The 23,677-nt window shown below is 44.5% G+C and overlaps 4 protein-coding genes across 8 annotated transcripts in view; 3 read left to right on the forward strand and 1 right to left on the reverse strand.

Annotated features, from left to right (window-relative positions):
* Nucleotides 1-9,175, forward strand: part of LOC115547680 (microtubule-associated protein 11) — a 13,723-nt gene extending 4,548 nt beyond the window's left edge. The window contains exons 9-13 of the mRNA XM_030362092.1: nucleotides 215-366; nucleotides 577-713; nucleotides 1,830-1,908; nucleotides 2,644-2,758; nucleotides 7,965-9,175. Coding sequence (XP_030217952.1) covers nucleotides 215-366; nucleotides 577-713; nucleotides 1,830-1,908; nucleotides 2,644-2,758; nucleotides 7,965-8,121 — 640 coding nt within the window. The 3' untranslated portion in view covers nucleotides 8,122-9,175. The remainder of the gene's footprint in view (nucleotides 1-214; nucleotides 367-576; nucleotides 714-1,829; nucleotides 1,909-2,643; nucleotides 2,759-7,964) is intronic.
* LOC115547695 (uncharacterized) overlaps nucleotides 5,366-23,677 on the reverse strand; it is a 24,454-nt gene continuing 6,142 nt past the window's right edge. Inside the window, exons 2-3 of one of the 4 annotated variants that reach the window (XM_030362120.1) lie at nucleotides 17,424-18,077; nucleotides 5,366-5,639 (exon numbers count right to left, since the gene is read on the reverse strand). In XM_030362120.1, the coding sequence (XP_030217980.1) occupies nucleotides 5,538-5,639; nucleotides 17,424-18,077 (756 nt within the window). In that variant the 3' untranslated portion in view covers nucleotides 5,366-5,537. Of the gene's footprint in view, nucleotides 5,925-16,422; nucleotides 18,078-23,677 lie in introns of those variants that run through there. The other 3 variants (XM_030362122.1, XM_030362121.1, XM_030362119.1) reach the window with 3 other exon arrangements.
* LOC115547724 (microtubule-associated protein 11-like) overlaps nucleotides 11,762-23,677 on the forward strand; it is a 23,776-nt gene continuing 11,860 nt past the window's right edge. Inside the window, exons 1-4 of the mRNA XM_030362156.1 lie at nucleotides 11,762-11,862; nucleotides 12,468-12,562; nucleotides 23,293-23,343; nucleotides 23,508-23,592. Coding sequence (XP_030218016.1) covers nucleotides 11,792-11,862; nucleotides 12,468-12,562; nucleotides 23,293-23,343; nucleotides 23,508-23,592 — 302 coding nt within the window. The 5' untranslated portion in view covers nucleotides 11,762-11,791. The remainder of the gene's footprint in view (nucleotides 11,863-12,467; nucleotides 12,563-23,292; nucleotides 23,344-23,507; nucleotides 23,593-23,677) is intronic.
* Nucleotides 13,686-21,992, forward strand: LOC115547720 (microtubule-associated protein 11). Of its 2 annotated transcripts, XM_030362151.1 has the most exons (3): nucleotides 13,690-14,741; nucleotides 15,478-15,592; nucleotides 19,996-21,992. In XM_030362151.1, the coding sequence occupies exons 1-3, from the start codon at nucleotides 14,675-14,677 to the stop codon at nucleotides 20,150-20,152; spliced, it is 339 nt and encodes a 112-aa protein (XP_030218011.1). In that variant the 5' UTR covers nucleotides 13,690-14,674; the 3' UTR covers nucleotides 20,153-21,992. The 2 variants fall into 2 exon arrangements, with proteins under 2 accessions (XP_030218009.1, XP_030218011.1); XM_030362149.1 differs by having other exon boundaries at nucleotides 13,686-15,592.

Raw genomic sequence — 23,677 nt, forward strand, 5'->3', positions numbered from 1 at the left:
GATGGTTTTCGAAATAGTTCTAAATACATACACGAGGGACAGTATCTTCAAGTTCGAAAATGAAATCTGTTTAGTGAGCATTATTGTTATATATTTACATCACAGATTTTATTTTTGTGTCTTTCGGTCGCTCCACTATTCAAGCCACGTTGATGGCTCAAACTCTCAATGTAAATATATTCCTGTTTTTTTTAAACAAGCTTCTGGTTGCTAGGTTACCCAGCCTCCGCCTGGACCGCCCTCGCTTCGTGATGACGGCCAGCTGCCCGAGCTCCGTCAGGGTGAAGGAGCACTTCAGGGTCAAGTACGTCCTGCTCAACAACCTGCAGGACTTCCTCGCCGTGAGACTGGTCTGGACACCGGACGGTACGGTGGACAAAGAGCAACATTCTGATTGATTTATAGATGATTGATCCTAGACTAGTCCTGATCAGATTAGATGTCGTGAGATTGGGTAGGATTAGCTTGTACTGGATGGAATGTGTTGACGTTACTGAACACGACATGCTACATTAGACGACCGATGCCGTCAGGTCAGATGAGTGACCTGTGATCCTCCTGCTCCCGTCCGCTCAGGCCGGGGTCACTGTGATGATGCGGACCTGAGCGCCGTGGTGTGCCACACCCCCCTGAGTAACCTGGGCCACTGCCGCCGGGGCAGCACCCTGTCCTTCACCGTGGCCTTCCAGATCCTCAAGCCCGGCCTGTACGAGGTACCTAACCTCCCACTGCCAGAGGCCACGTCCTGGATAAACACCTTCACAGATATGAGAGAGCGTGAAAGACAAAGAAACTCCTGATCTGGGATCAGGCTTCATGTTATGTACCCAAAATGTGTGGATGCCTCATACATACACGGACCAATCAAAACAGCCCTTGCATCGCTCCTTCTCCGTATTCTCAGTAGATTACACCTCGCGAGAATTGACCTCTTACACAATACAGTTATATCACATGAACAGCAGTGAGGTACTCTTTGATTGAAATCCACTTGTCACCTTGAATGGATATAAAACATAATAACCCACATGTACTTATGAGAGATTGTCTGCAAACCAACACAATCTTGAGTAAAGTATCATCAAAGAAAGTATAATCAAAGAGAAAATGCCTCCACCACATATGAGTTAGCATTAAAGCTGAGACATGCATGAGCACAATAACAATCACTTGTACTCAGACAGCAAGCATGTATTCAACTTTCTCAGAACAGAACCACTGTGTGTGTGATTTTGGAATACGATCACAAGGCAGGCAGTGTTGCCTCTAACTGTAGTATTAACTAGTTAACCTCAACATATTAAGGTTAAGTTAAGTGAGAGAAAGAATGAAGGAGACTCATGAAGCCCTCCCTGTCTCTTCCTCTCATGGTGAACTGAGCCAGGTATAGAGAGGTCTAAAGCTTTAGGGGTCAATCTGGAGTCAGCCAAGCAAACAAGGTTCATCTCATTGGCGGCAGAATCTGTAAACTAGTAACACGTGTATGTTACTCAGAATGTAGTCCTTTATGGATTTTTCTATACTTATTTCAAAAATTTAGGCAAAATAATTCTTAATTTAAACCTATGGTAAATGTATCCCATGATCAACCAGAAATACAAATCACATACATGTACATCTGGAGTGTATAGAAAAGAACAGTTAGAAATTGAGCAGTGAGAATAATTAACGTGTTCACATATTCCAATAGTACAGTTTGTATGTAGAGACATGAGGAGTGTGCGGCTCTAGGGAATAGACTGTTTCTCATTTTGAATATAGACGAGTTTCTTTTAATTTCGTTCTTGCATGTGACCTAATGTGGTTCTCTGTCACCCCTTTCTCCTCAGCTGAGTCAGCACATGAAGCTGAAGCTGCAGTTCACCGCCTCAGTGACCAACCCGCCCCCTGACGCCCGCCCACTCTCACGTGAGAACCAATCATCTGAGCTTCTGCTCTGAGCATTTGAGCTAGCATGTGGAATATACTGATCAGATGTGCTTATATAGTCACTCCCAGTGGCTGGCTGGAGGAAACAGATGGCAGGGGTAGCTTCCTCGATTGTGCAAATGTTACGTGGGGCGGGGGGGGGGGGATAAACATTTCACTCACTAACATCTGAAGGATGGCTATGTTATTTCTGACAAATGACACTCAAACGACACCTGTTCAATCTTACGTAGAGCACCTTTAAGTCGGCTTTCTAAAACATCTGCCATCAGACACAGAAATTTGGTTATGTCTCGTACTGATGATGTTTTTAACTCTTAATATGGAGTGGGGAGGTTATGGATATGCGGATTCCCTTTCAGTGTATCACATGTATATCTGTAAATATATTCCATGCGTATAGTAAGAAGTAAGCGTGTGACGGATGGATCGACCACCGGGCCTCACTGAGCATTAATGCTGAGGATGAAACCCAGATGGAATTGGAAACGGCAACACTCCCTCTCCTCCCTGCTCTCTGGTCAAAGAGGCCATCTCTTTTACACAAGCAGCGGACTCCTCAGCTCAGTCTTCGTGGGGCTTCAGGCCGCGGTCGAGGCGCAGACAGCTGCGGGCTGACGGGACCTTGGAGGGCCTCAGACCGTTGTTCCTCTTGCAGGCCCTTTGGGTGGAGGCGCTGTATATCTGACGGTGTGTCCTTCCTCCCGGCTCTAGGGAAGAACAGCCCCTCCAGCCCGGCGGTGAGGGACCTGCTGGACCGCCACCAGGCCAGCCTGGGCCGCTCGCAGTCCTTCTCCCACCAGCAGCCGTCCCGCTCACACATCATGAGGTACGGCGTCCTGGCTGGAGGTATATCACTGCCCCCCCCCCCCCCCCCAGGGCTAGGGGGGTTAGCCACTTAGCTTCTGTTTTACTAGATGGGGCTTCTGCGCATTGCTACGTTTGAATCGTTTCATTGGGAATGAAAAACACAGTCTCCTCCTTTAGTACGGCAGATTTGTGAAGACAGCTTTGGACCTCGAGGTCTGTCGGGTTCTGGACGTCTGTCGGGTTCTAGACCTCTGTTGGGGAATTGAACCTCTCAAAGTTCAGACCCTCTGTCGGGGTTCTGAACCTCTCAGAGTTCAGGCCCTCTGGCTATCGGTCCGCTTTTATCAGAAGTTCTTTGAATGTTTGATGAAGATTTGTAAATACTAATACTTTGTAAATACTGGTGATGTACCAGTGTGGTGAAACTGTAAATCTGTCAAGTCTTCTAATTCATACCCATCTTTGGCAGAGAAAGAGCGATAATAAGGTAAAGGAAGACAAAGAAGGAACTCTCTGCTTCTCCTTTCTTCTGCCTCATTTCATCAAGTTGGAAACATGTGATTAATCTAAAATCGTTAGTTAACAGAGTTGCAGCCGAAGCACTTCTTACTGGTGAGGAGGAAGGGAAGTGATGAAAAATATATTTTTTTAGGACACACACAAGTGTGTTTTGGTAAAGCATGATCATGGGAAAGGCACACACAGCGATTGACATAGCATCTTTAATGAGATAACAGTTGGATATTATTATAAGGTTTGAGGAATAAGAAATCAGCACAACAAAGAAGTCAGGAAAATGCCAGGGCTATTCGAATACTAACTAACTTTAAACTTTTCAATTTGATAGAGAAATTAAGCTATCTATACGTGCAATTTATATAAAGGCCTTTTAAAAAAGCAACATTCACATTTATATTTACGGCATTTAGCAGACTCTTTTATCCAAATTGACTTACAATGAGTAGTACATTTGTCAGAAGGTGAAACAATATATAACTGACGGTACAGGAAGGAAGTTAATAGAACCAAGTGCAAAGCACTAACAATTGCTAGGTGAACCCATTCCCGTATACAACAAAGTAACAATGTTAACAAGGTTATATAATTTGTACGATATATCATTTTATATTATTAAGAGTTTCGGATTATATAATTCTTTGTTAGTAATTTAAAGTTCAATTCATACAGAAATCCCAACTAAAAGTTTGAAAAGCAAGACTTGAAGATGAATGTTCAACAACAAAAACAAGAACTATAACGTCATGTCAGGCTTCTGTTTTGCATGGCTAGAAATATAACTATGATACTCTTTACATCAAACAGAATTATCTATTCACAGCTTTTGGGATAAGGAAGTATTTACAATTAAACTTCCACTTCTGATTTAATTTGAATTTATACATTTTTAATTCTAGTCAAGATCTTTCAACCATAATCCATTGGTTAAACGATTTTATTCATATTTAGCAATGTGCCACTTATTTGAAAACCTTTCTTAAAACTCTTCTACAGGAAGTTATTATTCTTTCTCTGATATCCTGCACTGGAAAAAGCCTTCTGTTGAACCAATTAAAAAAAACAAGGGTAATGGTTCACATCTATATTACATAACTTGAGCCAATGACAAATATATAGCTTGCCTCAAACAATATTTCCTATGTTCATAAAAACAAAATAATACAACTTGGCACCAAGTATAATTATATTCTTTGAATAAAGTTAATACAATTAAATCGTATGTTAAATCCTAAACAAAAAAATATTGATTCACTCCAACAATTTTTTCTCATTTAAGAAATATCTATCAGAAATAATTTGTTTTATCCAATCAAAAAGATTACAATTTAATCAAACAATTGTTTCTCATTTAAACATGAACATTTTTTTGTATACATCATCATCATCATTTTTTCCCGCTCGGCTCTCGCTGCTTCATGGCCTTGGGGCGCTTCTGTCTGGATTCGACATCACATCGCGACATAAGTCAGGGTTAGGTGCTTCGTCAAAGACACCTCGATACTCTGCTTGGTGAAGCCGGGGATCGAACCAACAACAACCTTCAGGATACCAGCCAACCCGCTCTACCACCTGGCTACTGCCGCCACACAATATACAATATATATTAACAATCTAAATGGCAGAGTTAGACCTACTCCAGACCTCCCTCCAGACACAGACAGACTGCCCTAGCTCACAGAACCAGTGAGTCATCGTCACTCTGGTCAAGGCTAGTGCTTTCACCTCAAAAAGTCGCCAAAAGTCACCAATAGCAGCTGAAAAATAAGCTAGATTTGTCGCTTGTCGCTGTTTTGAAAAAAAGTCGCCAAAGGGGTCTGACAAGTAGCTAAATATAGCGACAAAATCGCTAAGTTGGCAACACTGCGATTTGGTCCAGTAGTCGTAAGCGTCTTTGTATTTAATGCGCATGCGCAGGCTTGTACGTAACCTTGAAATTGTACATTTGTCTGAACAAATATTTCTAAATTGAGCTCCTAATCAAATATAACAGTGCTTTAGGAAGAAAACAAAAAATATATATTTGGATTGAATGACAAAAGTATTAATCAGTTGAATACACAACCTTAAAATTTTACATTTGTCAAAATGGATATTTCAAAATAAAAAAAGTTATTTTAAAAATAAAACAAACTTTTTTTATTTGAATTGAATTGCAAAATAATAATCAGATGAAGTACGGCTTAAAACCCTTTTTCCAGTGTGTGAGCCATAAAACAATCCACAGACCACCAGTAACACAACGCTCTAACATCACTAGCTGCTTTGGATTCTGTTTACCTTCATGAATGCTCAGGGACGTTAGCGGGGAGCTTTGAAACGGTGGAATAGGTGACTGTTTCATCCCCCTCACAGCCCCCCTCCTCCACACTGGGGGGCCGGGCCTGCCTACTACCAGTCCTGTGTTCAATGGAGGCGTAGAGCAGACCCCCCGTCCGGCTCACCCTGGTCGTAGGACAGGCGATGGGTGGGCTCCCCCTGCCCCGGGGACCCCATCATGTTGGGGTCTTCTGCACACATTGGGGGGCTCTGCTTGTTTCCTGTGCTCTTCTTGCGTCTGTGTACTAGAACAGCAACAATCAGAACCAGTAGCACTGTACTCACTGCTGCAGCCCGGTAGATGAAGTGCTCCTTAGAGGAGGTGAGCTTAGGGCCTCCGGGGCCCTTACCCCCAGGGGCCCCGGAGGTGATGTTAGTTTGACTGTGAGTTTTCTGATCCTTTGAAGCAAAGTCAACTGATGTCTTTTCAACGCCGTCTCTCATCAGAAGGCAGCGGAGCCCTGCGCTGTCGAGGGGTTGTGTGTTCGGCCGACGGACGACGCATTGCCCCGGCGTCTCCTGCTGACTCATCTGGTCGCTTGTCCCCTGGTCTGACCATCTCAGACTGACACCCCGACATGCTCCGTCATAACTATACACAGAACACGTGAGGACGTCCTCCTGAGTGATCCCAGAGAGAACAGAGAGAACAGTGATTTCATCAACCCCATGTCTGATTCCAAGTGAATCGTACTGCCGACAAATGTAGCGTCCAGCGTCTCCAACGTTAATATCGCTGATATTCAGAAAACAGCCAGGCTGCAAACTCAGTCTTGAGGATCCACTGAGATTACCTTGTCTCCATCTTCCTAACTCAACTATCCTCGATCTGTTTCTGCCGTAGTTCCATGTGACCGAGGAGCATTGTGTGTATTCTTTGAGCACGTTGTTACACTGCAGGGTCACTGAATCACCAACTCTTTTATATATGAAGACATGAGGATCTGGAGCTTGTGCACACACAAAAACACAACACAAACTACTAAATGACAGTACATACCAGGTGAAATCAGCCATATCCTTTTGCTGTCTCTGTCACTCTGTGGTTTTTCTTTATTTAAGCTCCTTTTAACCCATAGAAAGGGGAACCGTGTGTTGATTACGTAATTGCATTTCCTAACCCACTCTGCATGGTTAAGTTTGGATTGAGCTTTCTTTGCAGAAAGGAACGTGACAGGGCAGACTTCAGCCATCTTGGATCCGTCAGAGGGATCTCTCGGCTTCTTTCTCAGTTCATCTTTTTCTCAGTGGTCCCATATGTCCTAGCATCCCAAGTCTTCTGCAGAGGTTCACAGTCTGACCAGTGGTTTCCCACGTCCCCGACTAGACTACAACCTCCACCCTCCCTGTTACAGTGTTAGATTACAAAGAAACATGTGAAAGACGTAGTAGTTGCATTCCATCATGTATGAAATAAACTGCTGGTTCCAAGCAAAAGCTAAAAACTTAAGTGAAACAACGAAGTGGAAGTCAGACTGTATCCCATCCTTTAAAAGAGATCTGGCCTCATCAGGGCTGGTGCTGAGAGGAGTTTAGTACAGTCCTGGTCACTTCTTGTCTTTTTCCCCGGGGGGTCGGTTGTAATATGTCTTTCATTGCTGTTGATGGGGTCTTTTATCCCCAGTCAGGACCTTTGGTTTGGGTGGGAGGTCTTCTTTTAGCACAGCCCTGCGTGGGCGGACTAGCAGGACTGCATCTCAAACAGACGTCTGTGGACCTCTGAGCAGTGCAGCGTCTCCCTGTACTGTGGACATGAACCCAACATGTCTTTACCCGTCTGTTGAACATGCACTTTACTACGTCCGTACGGTTTAAGATGGTTTTTCTTTTTTTTTTAATGTATGTTGCTACTATTGTGGAGAAAGCTCAGTGCGGTGTGTGTGTGTGAGTGTAACATTCATGTAAAAAGGTTGTGTGTTGCCCCTTTAAATTATCAATGTAAATAACCTTTTATATAATGTGCTTCAAATGTGACAATTAAAGAATGGATGAGATCAAATTAATGATTGAATCTGTGTGGATTTATAAAATAAGTTTACCCAACTCAGGCCTTAACTTAACTTATCTTCTTATCATCTTTTTTTCTATTTTTGAATGGGAACGAATGAAATGTGTGTACAGAGATACCAAGAAAGAAAGAAAAAGATGTGATTTCATGTGTTAGCAAGTTCCTCTTTCACTCAACATAGAATCATATGACATATACAATCAGGGTGTCATCATAAGGGTTTCTGGTGCAACATGCAGTTGTTGGTCATTTCTCTAAAATATATAAAAATGCTGCCACTCTCTATTCTTGTGTGTGCGTGCGCGTGGCTGTGTGCATGTGTCTGTGTGGGTGTGGGTACCTGTGTGCGCGTGCGTGTCTGTGTGCGTGTGCTTGTGTGCAGGACGGGCAGTGCCATGGAGCGGCGCGCTATAACCCCTCCTGTGGGCTCCCCCGTGGGGAGACCGCTGTACCTGCCCCCCCCAGACAAGGCGCTGCTCTCCCTGGACAAGATCGCCAAGAGAGAGTGCAAGGTCCTGGTGCTGGAGCCCATCTGCTGAGAGACGGACGGGGGGAGGAGGAGAGCGCTGGAGCGAAAGAGAGTGACGGGGAAACAGGAGCTAAACAAGAAGTAGATTGAGGGACCGAAGGCAAAATAGCAGAATACATATCATCAAGTACAAAGTGTACACAAGTAACTGCTAGGTGGGGAAAATAGACAAAAGGTCATATTGAGTTGGTTTAACACAAGAGAACAGGAGATGACATCTGGGGATTCAGCAAAGCGTTGTTAAACAGGACAGTCCTTAACTAAAGACTGTCCAACGGGACAGTCCTTAACTAAAGACAGTTCAACGGGACAGTCCTTAACTAAAGATCATCCAACAGGACATTCCTTAACTAAAGACCGTCCAACAGGACAGTCCTTAACTAAAGACCCTTCAACAGGACAGTCCTTAACTAAAGACAAAGGCTGTGTTCCAATGGTGAGGAGGCTCCCTATAACCTCATGACCCAAAAGGGAAAGTCTTTGTTAGGGAGCTACTTTGTGAAAGTACTTGAATGAAGCTGCAGATTAGCAGCACTTGACAACCCAAAAAGTCACTTTGGCCGTTTGTGTCTATTTACTGAAGGTCCAAGTCCCTATGCTAGCTGTTCATATACAGTTCTCTTGAAATAATGAAGACACATTAACCCGACAGACATGTTAGATAGGTACTCATTCAAATTCCTTGTGCCGCATGGTCTCGTGGGATATCCTCCACCGACCGAGTAGCCTTCCCACGCTTCCTTGAAGCTTGCCCTAACTAGGCACCTAGTTAGGATGTTTCCTCTGCTTCTTACTGTATTGGAATCTACGTCGCAACTCAGCAACTCAGACACAGAGAAAGTGTGGGCTACCCTTTCCAAGCTGCTGCTCACACCAGCATGAAGGAGAACCATCAAGTTAGCTCAGGGGATTGACCTGTTCCTAGCGCTGGTCCCCCCTGAATCCAGACAACCCTAGGACATGAGGAGGCTCTGAGAACACATTTTGTAGAAGGTGTCTTGATCGGCCCCAACCCAGAAGACATCCACTAATTAGTAGAACACTGATCCACTAATTAGTAAAACACTATTTATTTAGTTTTTTTTTTTTTTTTAGTTTTTTTTTTAGTTTTTTTTTTTTATTTATCTAATTATGAAACACTATGGATAGATTGAAACAGCCAAATCAATGTTGAACATTCAGCAACAAGAGGCATGAGATAAGATTTTTTTTATTAATTAATTGAATCATGTATTTACTTGTATTATTATTTATATATTTATTTATATTATACTTTATTTATTAATAAACAATCATTATAGAGAACTGCTTAACTTTATTTTGTGAGATTTTGTAGGATTTCTGAAGGTGAGCTGAGGATTTAATTGGCCGCCTTTTACAACCTTTGATTGAAAGTATTGAGGGTAACATACATGGTGAACAACATGCTTGTGTTACAGATGTATTATTAAGCTGGAGTTGACTCTCTGAAGCTCTCGTGTACTGTCCATGAGAGCTGCCACCACCTTACTGGCAACATAACATAATTGACATGTTATGCCAATAGGAGGTTAAAGTATTGTACTTTGTGCAGCATTCAATAGTGTTGTTGTAATCACATTGTTTTCAGTAATATTATTTTTAGACAAATGTCTGATCATATAAAAACAAGTGAATGAAAGCAGAACAAATGCTGAATGGAGAACTGTCTGTTCCTCTTGTCAACTGACGATTCAGTTGTAAATATACACATTTCATTCAACACCTGGTGTTTTTATTTCATTCGTCATACCACCCAAACCATCATGAACAGCTACCATTCAACTGAGCTCATACCATAATATTCCTTCTTTATCTTTAGTGTTTCAATGCGTCTAGATCTTGGTCCTCAAGCTCATCCCTACCAAAAGGGTAACAGTCCACCTTGTAAGAAACTATATACCACACATAATATATACTACATGGAGATTGAATTTCGAAAATAAATCCTACAAATGGGTGTACTGTATGTTTCCTCTGAATATCCTCCTTAAAAAGACTCTTGGGGCCCTATCTTGCACCTGTGTGCAGGGCCGTCGGAGTGCGGGTATAAGGTGGACAGTTGAGGGGCGGTCCAAGGCAGAGGGGCGCCTATGGGAATAAATTATATATATATATATTGCTTTAGGATTTTCTACCACCCCCTAGCGGTGGGAGCCGCATACTGCGTCAGTGGCCAATTGCCGCTAGACTACGTCTCCCCCCTCCTCCCCCGTCAATAATTCTGCGCAGGGGGCTGGTAGGGGAATTCGGGGGGGGGGGGGGGGGGGGGGGGGCATCAGTACCTCTTGTATGCAGGGCCCAGAATTTGGTGCTACGGCCCTGCCTCTGTCTGTGTGTGTGTGGGGGGGATGGGGTGGATGTGTGTGTGTGTGGGGGGGATGTGTGTGTCTGGGGGTGGATGTTTGTGTGTGTGGGTGGATGTGTGTGTGAGCAGGTGATGGTTACAGTGTGGAAGAAGGAAGCAGAGAATGCAGAGGTGGAGGAGCAGGGCTACCTGAGCATCCTCCAGCAGCGGGTCCCCACACACACCTTCAGACACGACCTCAACACCTTTAAAGCCCAGGGTGACACACACACACACACACACACACACACACACACACACACACACACACACACACACACACACACACACACACACACACAAACACACACATACACACACACACACACACACACACACACACACACACACACACACACACACACACACACACACACACACACACACACACACACACATCCAACCTGACACACATGCACCCCCATACACACACATCCTTCCCCAAACACACACGCATACACGCACCCCAACATCTATCCTCCCCCATGGACTCACATCCACCCACGCACATCCACGTGTGTTTACGAAAGATTCAACACACGGTTCCATTCAACCTCAAAATAGTAAAGCCCAGTTAACTCTTGACGTTTTTCAACCAGACCTGTGAATATTACCCCCCCCCCCCGCCACTGCTCCGGTCTAAAACATGTGTAGATTTCACCGGACAGAAAGTGCACCAATAGGTCAAAGCCGCCCTGTGGCGGAAATGAGGTACTTCATGCATTACATTATGCCTGTGTAAGATAAGTGGAGCACAATGTCAACTTTAAGTTGAAACTAATAACAAGAAGAATAAACGTTAAACTAATGATGGCAAAAATAGGGACTTTAAAAAAAATAAATGGGGGATTTACTTATCTAATAGACACTATTCTCACATAAGCAGCCGGCCTCTACACTCGGTTCTGCCGTCAGCCTCTTCAGAGACCCCTCCTGACCTTTCCGTTACATTTACATTACATTTATGTTTAGTGCATTTAGCAGGCGCTTGTGTCCAAAGCGACTCACTATTACATTTGTCAGAAGAAAGAGAAACAACAATATTTCACTGTCGGTACAGTAAGGAGTTCTTAGAACCAAGTGCAAAGCACCTACAATCGCTAGGATAACCCACTCCCTGTATACAACAAAGATTCATTCCACTCATTCATTCATTCATATTCATTCCACACGTTGTCCTCACTGTGATCAAGTGAGGCGAACGTGTGGCTGTAAAAAAAAAAAAATCGCTCCACAACCCCCCCCGTCAACAATCCTCTGCCTAGGGCCCCCACACTACCTAGAATTGCCCCTGAGCGTGAGGGACGTCCGGATAATGCCCAACCTCAACTCCTCCTACCTGCCCATGATGCCCGACGGCTCGGTCATGCTGGTGGACAACGTGTGGTGAGCACGATGCTTCTAGTTAAAGATCCAATATCATGCTTTTTGGGGTTAATAATTGCATTTGGGGGGACTAGAATAGTGTAAAATGACTGTATGTTAGAAGTACCGCTTATTATTCGCACACTGTTTCAGCGTCTTTCAAAAACTTTATTTTTAACATCCTGTTGCGTTAAGGGCCCCCTCCTGACTAGCCCAGTCTGCTGTGATTGGTCAGCACACCCACTCTGTTGCGATTTGTCGAAAGCTTTGCCCGTGCCTCTATTTCACAGCCCCGAGAAGTTGTTCACATTGCGGGCAGCCAGGAGGCGCGACTTCTGCACTTCAGCACTAAAGTTTGAATGCAATCAAGCTGTTGTAGAAGCAGATGTAAAACATATATACAAACGTCATATAACAGTCTAAGTCTAAAGCAAAGCGAAAGTCGAAATAGCAGGTATTATTGGAGGGGCATTTGTTAGAAATGGTATAGCCACCACCACCAGTAAGCTATATTAGTGAGGGAAAAGCTCTGAGAGTATCGGTTTTGAATTGCTTTCTTGCCCCCTCTGCTCTCTTATCTTCTAATAACATCAGAGCATTGTAATAAAGGATCTGTCTGTCTCCAGCCACCAGTCAGAAGAGGTAGGCATGGCCTCCTTCTGCAAGATGGAGAGCGCCACCTCCAGTTTACCCAGCATGCTCAGCACTCTGGAGGAACACGACTTCAGCTGCACCTCAACGACTGTCCACACGGATAACTCCAAAGAGGTGGGAGTGTGCCTGTGTCTGTACATGTGGAGAGAGAGAGAGAGAGAGAGAGAGAGAGAGAGAGAGAGAGAGAGAGAGAGAGAGAGAGAGAGAGAGAGAGAGAGAGAGAGAGAGAGAGAGAGAGAGAGAGAGAGAGAGAGAGAGAGAGAGAGAGAGAGAGAGAGAGAGAGAGAGAGAGAGAGAGTCTTACTGTGTGTTGATGTTCACCCTCTCTGTTGGCCTGGATGGATTCACAGGGGCTTGAGGTTCCCCTGGTCGCAGTGCTGCAGTGGTCCACGGCCAAGATGCCTTTCACCAACTGTATCTACACCCACTACAGGCATGTGGCCCCCAGTCCCCCAATAGGAACGGAGCTCTTTTACACTTGATTGAATGTAATCCGACTAGATTTGACATTTATCTGTTGTAACGTAGCAGTGATGGTTTTCGAAATAGTTCTAAATACATACTCAAGTGACAGTATCTTCAAGTTGGAAAATGAAATCTGTTTAGTGAGCATTATGGTTATATGTTTACATCACCGATTTTATTTTTGTGTCTTTCGGTCGCTCCACTATTCAAGCCACATTGATGGCTCAAACTCTCAATGTAAATATATTCCAGGTTTTTTTAAACAAGGGTAACCTGGTTGCCAGGTTACCCAGCCTCCGCCTGGACAGCCCTCGCTTCGTGATGACGGCCAGCTGCCCGAGCTCCGTCAGGGTGAAGGAGCACTTCAGGGTCAAGTACGTCCTGCTCAACAACCTGCAGGACTTCCTCGCCGTGAGACTGGTCTGGACACCGGACGGTACGGTGGACAAAGAGCAACATTCTGATTGATTTATAGATGATCTATCCTAGACTAGTCCTGATCAGATTAGATGTCGTGAGATTGGATAGGATTAGCTGGTACTGGATGGAATGTGTTGACGTTACTGAACACGACATGCTACATTAGACGACCGATGCCGTCAGGTGAGGTGAGTGACCTGTGACCCTCCTGCTCCCGTCCGCTCAGGCCGGGGTCACTGTGATGATGCGGACCTGAGCGCCGTGGTGTGCCACACCCCCCTGAGTAACCTGGGCCACTGCCGCCGGGGCAGCACCCTGTCCTTCACCGTGGCCTTCCAGATCCTCAAGCCCGGCCTGCATCGCTCCTTCTCCGTATTCTCAGTAGATTAAACCTCGCTAGAATTGACCTCTTACACAATACAGTTATATCACATGAACAGCAGTGAGGTTAATCCACTTGTCACCTTATAAATTGAACGGATATAAAACATAATAACCCACATGTACTCATGAGAGATTGTCTGCAAACCAACACAATCTTGCGTAAAGTATCATCAAAGAAAGTATAATCAAAGAGAAAATGCCTCCACCACATATGAGTTAGCATTAAGAGACATGCATGAGCACAATAACAATAACTTCTACTCAGACAGTAAGCATGTATTCAACTTTCTCAGAACAATACCACTGTGTGTGTGCTTGTGGAATACGATCACAAGGCAGGCAGTGTTGCCTCTAACTGTAGTATTAACTAGTTAACCTCAACATATTAAGGATAAGTTAAGTGAGAGAAAGAATGAAAGAGCCTCATGAAGCCCTCCCTGTCTCTTCCTCTCATGATTTAGCTGAGTCAGGTATAGAGAGGTCTAAAGCTTTAGGGGACAACCTGGAGTCAGCCAAGCAAACAAGGTTCATCTCATTGGCGGCAGAATCTGTAAACTAGTAACACGTGTATGTTACTTAGAATGTAGTCCTTTATGGATTTTTCTATACTTATTTCAATAATTTCTTAATTTAAACCTATGGTAAATGTGTCCCATGATCACACAGAAATACAAATCACATACATGTACATCTGGAGTGTATAGAAAAGAACAGTTACAAATTGAGCAGTGAGAATAATTAACGTGTTCACATATTCCAATTGTACAGTTTGTATGTAGAGACATGAGGAGTGTGCGGCTCTAGGGAATAGACTGTTCCTCATTTTGAATATAGACGAGTTTCTTCTTCGTTCTTAAATGTGACCTAATGTGGTTCTCTGTCACCCCTTCCTCCTCAGCTGAGTCAGCACATGAAGCTGAAGCTGCAGTTCACCGCCTCAGTGACCAACCCGCCCCCTGATGCCCGCCCACTCTCACGTGAGAACCAATCATCTGAGCTTCTGCTCTGAGTATTTGAGCTAGCATGTGGTATATACTGATCAGATGTGCTTATATAGTCACTCCCAGTGGCTGGCTGGAGGGAAAAGATGGCAGGGGTAGCTTCCTCGATTGTGCAAATGTTACGTGGGGCGGGGGGGGGGGATAAACATTTCACTCACTAACATCTGAAGGATGGCTATGTTATTTCTGACAGATGACACTGAAACGACACCTGTTCAATCGTACGTAGAGCACCTTTAAGTCGGCTTTCTAAAACAATCTGCCATCAGACACAAAAATGTGGTTATGTCTCGTACTGATGAGGTTTTTAATTCTTATTATGGAGTGGGGAGGTTATGGATATGCGGATGCCCTTTCAGTGTATCACATGTATATCTGTAAATATATTCCATGCGTATAGTAAGAAGTAAGCGTGTGACGGATGGATCGACCACCGGGCCTCACTGAGCATTAATGCTGAGGACTAAACCCAGATGGAATTGGAGACGGCAACACTCCCTCTCCTCCCTGCTCTCTGGTCAAAGAAGCCATCTCTTTTACACACGTCAGCGGACTCCTCGGCTCAGTCTTCGTGGGGCTTTAGGCCGCGGTCGAGGCGCAGACAGCTGCGGGCTGACGGGACCTTGGAGGGCCTCAGACCGTTGTTCCTCTTGCAGGCCCTTTGGGTGGAGGCGCTGTATATCTGACGGTGTGTCCTTCCTCCCAGCTCTAGGGAAGAACAGCCCCTCCAGCCCGGCGGTGAGGGACCTGCTGGACCGCCACCAGGCCAGCCTGGGCCGCTCGCAGTCCTTCTCCCACCAGCAGCCGTCCCGCTCACACATCATGAGGTACGGCGTCCTGGCTGGAGGTGTATCACTGCCCCCCCCCCCCCCCCCCCGGGGGCTAGGGGGGTTAGCCACTTAGCTTCTGTTTTACTAGATGGGGCTTCTGCGCATTGCTACGTTTTAATCATTTAATTGGGAATGAAAAACACAGTCTCCTCCTTTAGTACAGCAGATAGTTTGTGGAGACGGCCTTAGACCTCGAGGTCTGTCGGGTTCTGGACCTCTCAGAGTTCTTTGCCTCTGTCGGGTTCTGAACCTCTCAGAGTTCAGACCCTCTGTCTGGTTCTGAACCTCTCAGAGTTCAGACCCTCTGTCGGGTTCTGAACCTCTCAGAGTTCAGGCCCTCTGTCGGGTTCTGAACCTCTCAGAGTTCAGGCCCTCTGTCGGGTTCTGAACCTCTCAGAGTTCAGACCCTCTGTCGGGTTCTGAACCTCTCAGAGTTCAGGGCCTCTGGCTATCGGTCCTCTTTCATCAGAAGTTCTTTGAATGTTTCATGAAGATTTGTAAATACTAATACTTTGTAAATACTGGTGATGTACCAGTGTGGTGAAACTGTAAATAAGTCTTCTAATTCCTACCCATTTTTGGCAGAGAAAGAGCGATAGTTATATAAAGGAAGACATCGAAGGAAATCTCTGCTTCTCCTTTCTTCGGCCTCATTTCATCAAGTTGGAAACATGTTATTAATCTAAAATTAATCGTTAGTTAACAGAGTTGCAGCCGAAGCACTTCTTATTGGTGAGGAGGAAGGGAAGTGATGAAAATGAATTTGTTTTAGGACACACACAAGTGTGTTTTGATAAAGCATGATCATTGCAAAGACACACACACAGCGATTGACATAGCATCTTTAATGAGACAACAGTTGGATATTATTATAAGGTTTGAGGAATAAGAAATCAACACAATAAAGAAGTCAGGAGAATGCCAGGGCTATTCGAATACTAACTAACTTTAAACTTTTCAATTCGATAGAGAAATTAAGCTATCTATACGTGCAATTTATACAAAGGCCTTTTAAAAAAGCAACATTCACATTTATATTTAGGGCATTTAGCAGACTCTTTTATCCAAAGTGACTTACAATGAGTAGTACATTTGTCAGAAGGTGAAACAATCTATAACTGACGGTACAGGAAGGAAGTTCATAGAACCAAGTGCAAAGCACTAACAATTTCTAGGTGAACCCATTCCCATATACAACAAAGTAACAATGTTAACAAGGTTATATAATTTGTACGATATATCATTTTATATTATTAAGAGTTTCGGATTATACAATTTTCAAATCAGTTCATACAGAAATCCCAACTAAAAGTTGGAAAAGCAAGACTTGAAGATGACTGTTCATTTACAACAACAAAAACAAGAACTATAACGTAATGTCAGGCTTCTGTTTTGCATGGCTAGAAATATAAATATGATACTCTTTACATCAAACAGAATTATCTATTCACAGCTTTTGGGATAAGGAAGTATTTACAATTAAACTTCCACTTCTGATTTAATTTGAATTTATACATTTTTAATTCTAGTCAAGATCTTTAAACCATAATCCATTGGTTAAACGATTTTATTCATATTTAGCAATGTGCAACTTATTTGAAAACCTTTCTTAAAACTCTTCTACAGGAAGTTATTATTCTTTCTCTGATATCCTATGAGCCATAAAACAATCAACAGACCACCAGTAACACAAAGCTCAAACATCGCTAGCTGCTTTGGATTTTGTTTACCTGCATGAATGCTCAGGGACGTTAGTGGGGGGCTTTGAAACGGTGGAATAGGTGACTGTTTCATCACAGCCCCCCTCCTCCACACTGGGGGGCTGGGCCTTCCTACTACCAGTCCTGTGTTCAATGGAGGCGTAGAGCAGACCCCCGTCCGGCTCACCCTGGACGTAGGACAGGCATTGGGTGGGCTCCCCCTGCCCCGGGGACCCCATCGTGTCAGGGTCTTCTACACACATCGGGGGGCTCTGCTTGTTTCCTGTGCTTTTCTTGAGTACCAGAACAGCAACAATCAGAACCAGTAGCACTGTACCCACCGCTACAGCCAGGTAGATGAAGTGCTCCTTGGAGGTAGAGGGGCCCTTACCCCCAGGGGCCCCGGAGGTGATGTTAGTTTGACTGTGAGTTTTCTGATCCTTTGAAGCAAAGTCAACTGATGTCTTTTCAACGCCGTCTTTCATCAGGAGGCAGCGGAGCCCTGCGCTGTCGAGGGGTTGTGTGTTCGGTCGACGGACGACACATTGCCCCGGCGTCTCCTGCTGACTCATCTGGTCGCTTGTCCCCTGGTCTGACCATCTCAGACTGACAACCCCACATGCTCCGTCATAACTATGCGCAGAACACGTGAGGACGTCCTCCTGAGTGATCCCAGAGAGAACAAAAAGATCAGTGTTTTCCTCAACCCCATGTCGTTGTCCACGTGAATCGTACTGCTGACAAACGTAGCGTCCAGCGTCTCCAACGGTAATATTGCTGATGTTCAGAAAACAATCAGGCTGCAAACTCAGTCTTGAGGCTTTGGATTCACTTAGATCTTGTGTCAAACTTCCTTTACCCACTAACTCGATTGTCCCCGATCGGTCTCTGGCGTAGATCCAAGTGACTGAGGAACATTTTGGGTAGATTTTGATCACGTTACACTGCAGGGTCACTGAATCACCAACTCTTTTATAAATGTAAGGACAACCTATAGCTTGGGCCAACACAACAACACAACACAAACTACTAAATGACAGTACATACCTGGTGAAATCAGCCATGCCTATGTCCTTTCACTGTCTCTGTCACTCTGTGTTTTTTGTTTTTTTTTCTCCCTTTAACCCGTAGAAAGGGGAACCGTGTGTTGATGACGTAATTGCATTTCCTAACCCACTCTGCATGCTTAAGTTTGGATTGAGCTTTCTTTGACTTTTCACATTTGTAGACCGCATTTGTAGACTGGAGCATTTCAGATCAGCCGGTAGTATATTCAACTTTGCTTTTGGGACAGGATCCCCCCCATTTTATGCAGGTTAACAAATGAGGTAATCCTTTGAGCCGCAGTCGCACTAGCAGAAAGGAACGTGACAGGGCAGACTTCAGCCATCTTGGATCCGTCAGAGGGATCTCTCGGCCTCTTTCTCAGTTCATCTTTTTCTCAGTGGTCCCATATGTCCTAGCATCCCAAATCTTCCTAGCATTTATATAATCAGCCGTTATTTTCTTTCCTCAGAGGTAGAGGTTGATATGGAAAAAGCAAGTGAACGTTTTGCAGAGGTCCACAGTCTGACCAGTGGTTTCCCACGTCCCCGACTAGACTACAACCTCCACTCTCCCCGTTAGAGTGTTAGATTACAAAGAAACATGCGAAAGACGTAGTAGTTGGATTCCATCATGTATGAAACAAACTGCTGGTTCCAAGCAAAAGCTAAAAACTTAAGTGAAACAATTCCGAGTGGAAGTCAGACTGTATCCCATCCTTTAAAAGAGATCTGGCCTCATCAGGGCTGGTGCTGAGAGGAGTTTAGTGCAGTCCTGGTCACTTCTTGTCTTTTACCCCGGGGGGTTGGTTGTAATATGTCTTTCATTGCTGTTGATGGGGTCTTTTATTCCCAGTCAGGACCTTTGGTTTGGGTGGGAGGTCTTCTTTTAGCACAGCCCTGCGTGGGCGGACTAGCAGGGCTGCATCTCAAACAGACGTCTGTGGGCCTCTGAGCAGTGCAGCGTCTCCCTGTACTGTGGACATGAACCCAACATGTCTTTACCCGTCTGTTGAACATGCAATTTACTACGTTTGTACGGTTTTAGATGGTTTTTCTTTTTTTTTTAATGTATGTTGCTACTATTGTGGAGGAAGCTCAGTGCGGTGTGTGTGTGTGAGTGTGAAAATTCATGTAAAAAGGTTGTGTGTTGCCCCTTTAAATTATCAATGTAAATAACCTTTTATGTAATGTGCTTCAAATGTGACCATTAAAGAATGGATGAGATCAAATTAATGATTGAATCTGTGTGGATTTATAAAATAAGTTTACCCAACTCAGGCCTTAACTTAACTTATCATCTTATCATCTTTTTTCCTATTTTTGAATGGGAACGAATGAAATGTGTGTACAGAGATACCAAGAAAGAAAGAAAAAGATGTGATATCATGTCAGCTCCTCCCGTATCTCGCGTGTTAGCAAGTTCCTCTTCCACTCAATATAGAATCATATGACATATACAATCAGGGTGTCATCATAAGGGTTTCTGGTGCAACATGCAGTTGTTGGTCATTTCTCTAAAATATATAAAAATGCTGCCATTCTGTGTCTCTATTCCTGTGTGTGTGTGTGCGTATGTGTGGCTGTGTGCATGTGTCTGTGTGTGTGTGGGTGCCTGTGTGCGCGTGCGTGTCTGTGTGCGTGTTCTTGTGTGCAGGACGGGCAGTGCCATGGAGCGGCGCGCTATAACCCCTCCTGTGGGCTCCCCCGTGGGGAGACCGCTGTACCTGCCCCCCCCAGACAAGGCGCTGCTCTCCCTGGACAAGATCGCCAAGAGAGAGTGCAAGGTCCTGGTGCTGGAGCCCATCTGCTGAGAGACGGACGGGGGGAGGAGGAGAGAGCTGGAGCGAGAGAGAGAGACCGGGAAACAGGAGGTAAACAGGAAGTAGATTGAGTGACCGAAGGCAAAATAGCAAAATACATGTCATCAAGTACAAAGTGTACACAAGTAACTGCTAGGTGGGGAAAATAGACAAAAGGTCATATTGAGTTGGTTTAACACAAGAGAACAGGAGATGACTTCTGGGGATTCAGCAAAGTGTTGTTAAACAGGTCAGTCCTTAGCTAAAGACTGTCCAATGGGACAGTCCTTAACTAAAGACTGTTCAACGGGACAGTCCTTAACTAAAGACAGTTCAACGGGACAGTCCTTAACTAAAGATCATCCAACAGGACAGTCCTTAACTAAAGACCGTCCAACAGGACAGTCCTTAACTAAAGATCTTTTCAACAGGACAGTCCTTAACTAAAGACAAAGGCTGTGTCTCAATGGTGAGGAGGCTTCCTATAACCTCATGACCCAAAAGGGAAAGTCTTTGTTAGGTAGCTACTTTGTGAAAGTACTTGAATGAGGCTGCAGATTAGCAGCGCCTGACAACCCAAAAAGTCACTTTGGCCGTTTGTGTCTATTTAGTGAAGGTCCAGGTCCCTATGCCAGCCGTTCATATACAGTTCTCTTGAAATAATGAAGACACATTAACCCGACAGACATGTTCGATTGGCAAATAGGTACTCATTCCTTGACATGATAATTGTGATAATTTAAAAGACAAATTTCTTGTGCCTTATGGTCTCATGAGATATCCTCCACCGACCAAGTAGCCTTCCCACGCTTCCTTGAAGCTTGCCCTAACTGGGCACCTAGTTAGGATGTTTCCTCTGCTTCTTACTGTATTGGAATATACGTCGCAACTCAGCAACTCAGACACAGAGAAAGTGTGGGCTACCCTTTCCAAGCTGCTGCTCACCAGCATGAAGGAGAACCATCAAGTGAGCTCAGGAGATTGACCAGTTCCTAACGCTGGTCCCCCCTGAATCCAGACATCCCTAGGACATGAGGAGGCTCTGAGAACACATTTTATAGAAGGTGTCTTAATCGGCCCCAACCCAGAAGACATCCACTAATTAGTAGAACACTGTGATCCACTAATTAGTAGAACACTGTCATCCACTAATTAGTAGAACGCTGTGATCCACTAATTAGTAGAACCCTGTCATCCACTAATTAGTAGAATTAGTATTATTAACTAATTATGAAACACTATGGATAGATTGAAACAGCCAAATCAATGTTGAACATTCAGCAACAAGAGGCATGAGATAAGAGGTGTTTTATTAATTAATTGAATCATGTATTTACTTGTATTATTATTTATATATTTATTTATATTATACTTTATTTATTAATAAACGATCATTATAGAGAACTGCTTAACTTCATTTTGTGAGATTTTGTAGGATTTCTGAAGGTGAGCTGAGGGTTTAAATGGGCGCCTTTTACAACCTTTGATGTCTTTCAGAAAGTATTGAGAGTAACATACATGGTGAACGACATGCTTGTGTTACAGATGTATTATTTAGCTGGAGTTGACTCTCTGAAGCTCTCGTGTACTGCCCATGAGAGCTGACCCCCCCCCTTACTGGCATCCTAACGTAATTGACATTTTATGACAATAGGAGGTTAAAGTATTGTACTTTGTGCAGCATTCAATAGTGTTGTAATCACATTGTTTTCAGTAATACCATTTTTAGACAAATGTCTGATCACATAAAAACAAGTGAATGAAAGCAGAATGAATGCTGAATGGAGAACTATCTGTTCATCTTGTCAAGTTGTAGATGATTCAGTTGTAAATATACACATTTCATTCAAAAGCTGGTGTTTTTATTTCAGTCGTCGTTCCACCCGCACCATCATGAACAGCTACCATTCAACTGAACTCATCATTTTCCTTCTTTATCTTTAGTGTTTCAATGCGTCTAGATCTTGATCAAATAGCTCATCCCTACCAAATGGGTAGCAGTCCACCTTGTAAGAAACTATATACCACATAAAACTCAGCCAAGTAATGAAGCTCAACCCTGTAAGATACTATATACTACATGGAGCTCACCCCTGTAAGATATTATATACTACATGGAGCTCACCCCTGTAAGATATTATATACTACATGGAGCTCACCCCTGTAAGATATTATATACTACATGAAGCTCACCCCTGTAAGATACTATTTACTACATGGAGATTGCATTTAGAAAATAAATCATACAAATGTGTGTACGGTATGTTTACTCTGAATATCCTCCTTAAAGACTCTTAGGGCCCTATCTGTCACCTGTGTGCAGGGCCGTCGGAGTGCGGGTAGAAGGTGGACAGTTGAGGGGCGGTCCAAGGCAGAGGGGGGCCTATGGGAATAAATTATATATATATATTGCGTTAGAATTTTCTACCACCCCCTAGCGGTAGGAGCCGTACACTGCGTTCAGCGGCAAATTTCCGCTAGGCTACGTCTCCCCCCCCCCCCCCCGTCAATAATTCTGCGCAGGGGGCTGGTAGGGGGAATTTGGGGGGGGGCCATCAGTACCTCTTGTATACAGGGCCCAGAATTTGGTGCTACGACCCTGCCTGTGTCTGTGTGTGTGAGGGGGAGGGAGGGGGGGCGTGGATGTGTGGGTGTTGGGATGTATGTGTGTGTGTGTGTGTGTGTGTGTGTGTTGGGATGTATGTGTGTGTGTGTGGTGTTGCATGTGTCTGTGTGCGGGGCATGCATGTGTGTGGATGTGTGTGTGAGGGGTGGATGTGTGGGTGTGTGTGGATGTGGGTGTGTGTGGATGTGTGTGTGTGTGGGGATGTGTGTGTGTGGTGGATGTGTGTGTGAGCAGGTGATGGTTGCAGTGTGGAAGAAGGAAGCAGAGAATGCAGAGGTGGAGGAGCAGGGCTACCTGAGCATCCTCCAGCAGCGGGTCCCCACACACACCTTCAGACACGACCTCAACACCTTTAAAGCACAGGGTGACACACACACACACACACACACACACACACACACACACACACACACACACACACACACACACACACACACACACACACACACACACACACACACACACCACAAGATGGAGAACGCCACCTCCATTTTACCCAGCATGCTCAGCACTCTGGAGGAAAACAACTTCCTGTTTCAGCTGCACCTGAACGACTGTCCACAGGATGACTCCAAAGAGAGAGAGAGAGAGAGAGAGAGAGAGAGAGAGAGAGAGAGAGAGAGAGAGAGAGAGAGAGAGAGAGAGAGAGAGAGAGAGAGAGAGAGAGAGAGAGAGAGAGAGAGAGAGAGAGAGAGTCTGACTGTTGATGTTCACCATCTCTGTTGGCCTGGATGGATTCACAGGGGCTTGAGGTTCCCCTGGTCGCTGTGCTGCAGTGGTCCACGGCCAAGATGCCTTTCACCAACTGTATCTACACCCACTACAGGCATGTGCCCCCAGTCCCCTTCAGGAACGGAGCAATCTTTTACACTTAATTGACTGTAATCCGACTAGATTTGATATTTATCTGT

The sequence above is a fragment of the Gadus morhua genome, chromosome 7 (genome assembly GCF_902167405.1).
Source record: "Gadus morhua chromosome 7, gadMor3.0, whole genome shotgun sequence".
Classification (NCBI taxonomy): domain Eukaryota; kingdom Metazoa; phylum Chordata; class Actinopteri; order Gadiformes; family Gadidae; genus Gadus; species Gadus morhua.